The sequence below is a fragment of the Colobus angolensis genome, unplaced genomic scaffold (genome assembly GCF_000951035.1).
Source record: "Colobus angolensis palliatus isolate OR3802 unplaced genomic scaffold, Cang.pa_1.0 Scaffold76, whole genome shotgun sequence".
In the NCBI taxonomy this organism is placed as follows: Eukaryota; Metazoa; Chordata; class Mammalia; order Primates; family Cercopithecidae; genus Colobus; species Colobus angolensis.
The window spans coordinates 112,140-116,258 of record NW_012121376.1 but is presented as its reverse complement, the minus strand read 5'-3'; the positions used below and the strand labels follow the sequence as shown (position 1 = coordinate 116,258).

General features: G+C 48.4%; 1 protein-coding gene across 1 annotated transcript in view; it reads left to right on the top strand.

The window, feature by feature from the left end:
• The first annotated feature begins 1,896 nt into the window (after positions 1-1,896).
• LOC105501918 (AFG3-like protein 1) overlaps positions 1,897-4,119 on the top strand; it is a 36,733-nt gene continuing 34,510 nt past the window's right edge. The window contains 2 exon segments of the mRNA XM_011928065.1: positions 1,897-1,903; positions 2,828-3,009. Coding sequence (XP_011783455.1) covers positions 1,897-1,903; positions 2,828-3,009 — 189 coding nt within the window.

Sequence of the window (4,119 nt, the reverse complement as noted above, 5' to 3'; positions counted from 1 at the left end):
GCGGGAGTGCGGCGGCCCTGACCTGGTCCCCACTGTGAGGCCCACAGCCCCTGGCCGGAGCTTCCCGCCGCCCGCTTCCTCCCGGGCGCCTCCTCCGTCTCCAAACTCCTCTTCTCCCCGCTGCCTCCTCCACCCACTTCTTGCGGAATTCCTGCTGTTTCCTGGATGCCCGCTCACCTCGGACATCGGAACCGGGACCTCCAGCCTCCTTGCTCGGCTCTGTAGAGAGCCGGGCGTTGAGCGGTTTGCGCTGGAGTCCCACCTGCTCGCGAACCAACTTTGTGGCCCCGCGTGCCGCCCCGTTTCCTCCTGGGCTCGGCGGCATTCGGCTGTATCCACCTCACTGTTACTCAGTGGACCAGATACGATAAGAGGCGTGAAAGGGTTTTGCAAACTGTTCTTCATTCAGCGACCACTGTCGTAACAGCTAATACTGAGCGCGAAGGGCTTTACGCGGATTGTCCGTCTTACACCCGCCCTGTAGGTAGATATGGCTGTAACCCTATTGTAATTTATTGTATTATTTTTAAAATTTGGGAGCGGGGCCGGCGTCTCGCTGTGTTGTCTAGGCTGGAATCGAACTCGTGGGCACAAGCGATTCTCCTGTCTCGGCCTCTGGAGTAGCTGGGACTACAGGCTTGAGCCACCGTGCCCTGCTCATAACCCTGTTTTTTATAGGGTTGTGGTCTAAGGCCGGGAATAGTCTATATTTTAAGATTGCTTTATTTTTATATTGATACATCCCAGTGGGCAGCAGTAACGTTGAATTTTTTTTTTTTCTAATGCAGAGTTTTTGAATTTTGATCCCAGAAAGCTGTCATGGTTTTCAGACAGTAGTAAAATAAGAGAAGGGTTCCGTGAGTATTTCTGTCCTGTCTTCAGGAATGAACTTTCCCTGAATCTCCATTCATTTGGGAAACTGTATGATGGTTTTGTTTCTAGCAATATGAGCGAAAGCAGTCTTTCACCTGTGGCCATGTGGCATCAGCATTGCAGAGGCCCTCCTGGTTGTTAACACATGTTAAAAGTCAGCAATATACAATAGCAGTGTGTACAGCCTAATACAGCCCAGGAGAGTTTTGAATCATTGAACTGCTATAGACCCCTTTATGAAGGGAGGACGGACGTTGAGTGATCTTTGAGTTCCTTCCCAGGCTGGGTCATTCATCTGTATCTCATTTACTAGAGATCTGTTAATCATCTACCAGGGAATGTCTTGGTGAACACGACAGGCAAGGGCTCTGCCCCACTGGCTTGCTCTCCTTTGAGAGCTTAATGACTTGTGGACTGAGGGTGACATGCAGAAGTTGGAGAGGTGGCAGCGATTTGCTTTTTTTTTTTTTTTTTTGAGATGGAGTTTCCCTCTTGTTGCCCATGGCGCAATCTCGGCTCACTGCAACCTCCGGCTCCCAGGTTCAAGCGATTCTCCTGCCTCAGCCTCCCAAGTAGCTGGGATTACAGGCGCCTGCCACCACACCCAGCTGATTCTGTATTTTTAGTAGAGATGGCCGGGCACAGTGGCTTGCGCCTGTAATCCCAGCACTTTGGGAGGCCGAGTTGGGCGGATCACCTGAGGTGGGGAGTTGGAGACCAGCCTGACCAATGTGGAGAAACCCCGTCTCTACTAAAAAGATAAAATTAGCCTGCGTGGTGGCACGCGCCTGTAATCCCAGTTTCTTGGGAGCCTGAGGCAGGAGAATTGCTTGAACCTGGGAGGCGGAGGTTACGGTGAGCCAAGGTTGCACGGTTGCACTGCAGCCTGGGAGTGAGACTCCGTCTCAAAAGAAAAGAAAACAAAAAAACACCCTAACAGCTCTCTTCATGGATGCTTATGTTGTGTAGGCTTCCATGCAGTCATCTTTCATTCATTGAGCTACCTACTCTATACTTGTTCTCATGGAGTGTACGTGCTGTGCACGGAGGAACCAGACAATAAATAAATATTAGGCATGTAAGGAAAAGGAAACAGAATAAAGAAAACAGAAAATGAAGAAAGGGAATGGAGGAGGGATAAACCCTGTTACTTGTTGTGTTCCCTGCAGGAAGTGAGGGATTGAGATGAGCTTGCTCGGAAGATGGAATAGAAAGTGCCCTGCCCTAGGGTAGGTCCAGCCTTGTATTTGTGTGATCAGCACGAGGAAGAGGTTAGTGAGAGACAGGCCAAGGAGGGGCAGGGCCTCATAGACCTGCTGAGGTTGCACCTGTGTGCTGTGTGTGAGTCTGTGGGACCCAGAATAAGGGTCAACTCATTTATGGTCTGACTGGAAAGAGGACAGCAGCACTTTGCCCTGTTTAAGGGAGTTTGTGTTTTGTCCACCTTCACATCTTGGCTTTGCATATACAAAAACTAATTTAGCAAGATTATCTACTGTGAGCTGTGAACTGACTTGCAGAAAACTCCAAGAAGGAATGGTAGACTCCTGTCTCAGTGTTCACGTTTACTGTGAGAACTACATCTGACTTAACCAGATTGTGTGCTAACCAAATCACAAAAGGACTAAATTGTGAATTAAAGCAAAGGAATTGGATGTTCTATCAAGTTTTGGAAGCCTGAAGAGTCATACTTTGTGCCTTCAGGGCTGTAGGCTACCTGGTATCTACCCGGCCACCAGGACCAGCACCACGCTGTCTTTGGGTGGTCCTGGAAAAGCCCTGGAAGATTGGGGCATCAGAATTCTCATTGCACACCTCGGCGACCAGCTGTCTTCAGGCACTCACATTACCTCTCAGTTTCTACTTTCTCAGATGGGCAGTGGGGATCAAGTGAGGTAAGAGGCACTTGGCACCCTACAATGTGCAGTACGACCGCCTTCTGTTCTTTGCGTAGGTTTCCTGTTGACCCACGCCTTGGGTTCCAAACCCCCATCGGGGAAACACACATTCGTGGGACCCTTGGAGAGTCGTTGCTCGCTCTGTGTCGGGTACCGTGTGCCGCTGGTGCTGGCATGGCTGCTGCAGATGGATTTCATGCACGATGCAGGAGCCTTTGCTAGCCCCACAGCCTTTACTGTCAGCATTCTCTTTCTGAGTTGCTTTTTTTTTCCCCCTGATTTTAATATCTTTTTCATAGCATGTCTTACTTTTTAGTCTACTGTGGTCTTTTACAGGGATATTTGAATAATGTAGTTAATTAGAAAGTTACTAATGGGGGAATGAGTTTACTTTAGGGTAATAGCCTACAGAGTCAGCATCACCCTGAATGTTGACACAGCTGAAATAACATAGGTGTTGTCAACTATGGGTCTTGTTTCATTGTAACAAAATATTGGAGGCTCACGGCTATCATCCCAGCAGTTTGGGAGGCTGAGGCAGATAGATCACCTGAGGTCAGGAGTTCAAGACCAGCCTGACCAATATGGTGAAACCCTGTCTCTAATAAAAATACAAAAATTAGCCAGCATGGTGGTGTGCACCTGTAATCCCAGCTACTTGGGAGATAGGGAGAATCGCTTGAACCCAGGAGGCAGAGGTTGCAGTGAGCTGAGATCACGCCACCGTAGTCCAGCCTGGGTGACAGAGGAAGACTATCTCAAAAATAAATAAATAAATAAAATATTGGGGACAATATAAATTCACTGGTTATGTTGGGATTTTGTTGGATACAGTTAGTACTGGATTATTGAGTACTTAGATTTTGTTTTTTTATATATATATTTGTGTGTGTGTGTGTGTGTATATGTGTATTTTTGAGACAGAGCCTCACTGTCGCCAGGCTGGAGTGCAGTGGCACGATCTCGGCTTACTGCAACGTCCGCCTCCCAGGTTCAAGCAATTCTCCTACTTTAGCCTCCCGAGTAATTGGGAATACAGGTGCCCACCTCCATGCCCGGCTAATTTTTGTATTTTTAGTACAGACAGAGTTTCACCATGTTGGCCAGGCTGGTCTTGAACTCCTGACCTCACGTGATCCTCCTGCCTCAGCCACCCAAAGTGCTGAGATTACAGACATGAGCCACGGCAGCTGGTGGATGTTTTCCTCCTTGAAGACTGAAGAAAATACAGAGCTGCTGGAAAAATTGTTTTCTTGGCCTGACAAAAACTTACCTCTTGCTGGATGCCGTATTACCTGCCTGTTGTCCCTGCTGTGAATAGCCACTGCACTCCAATGAGACTCCATCT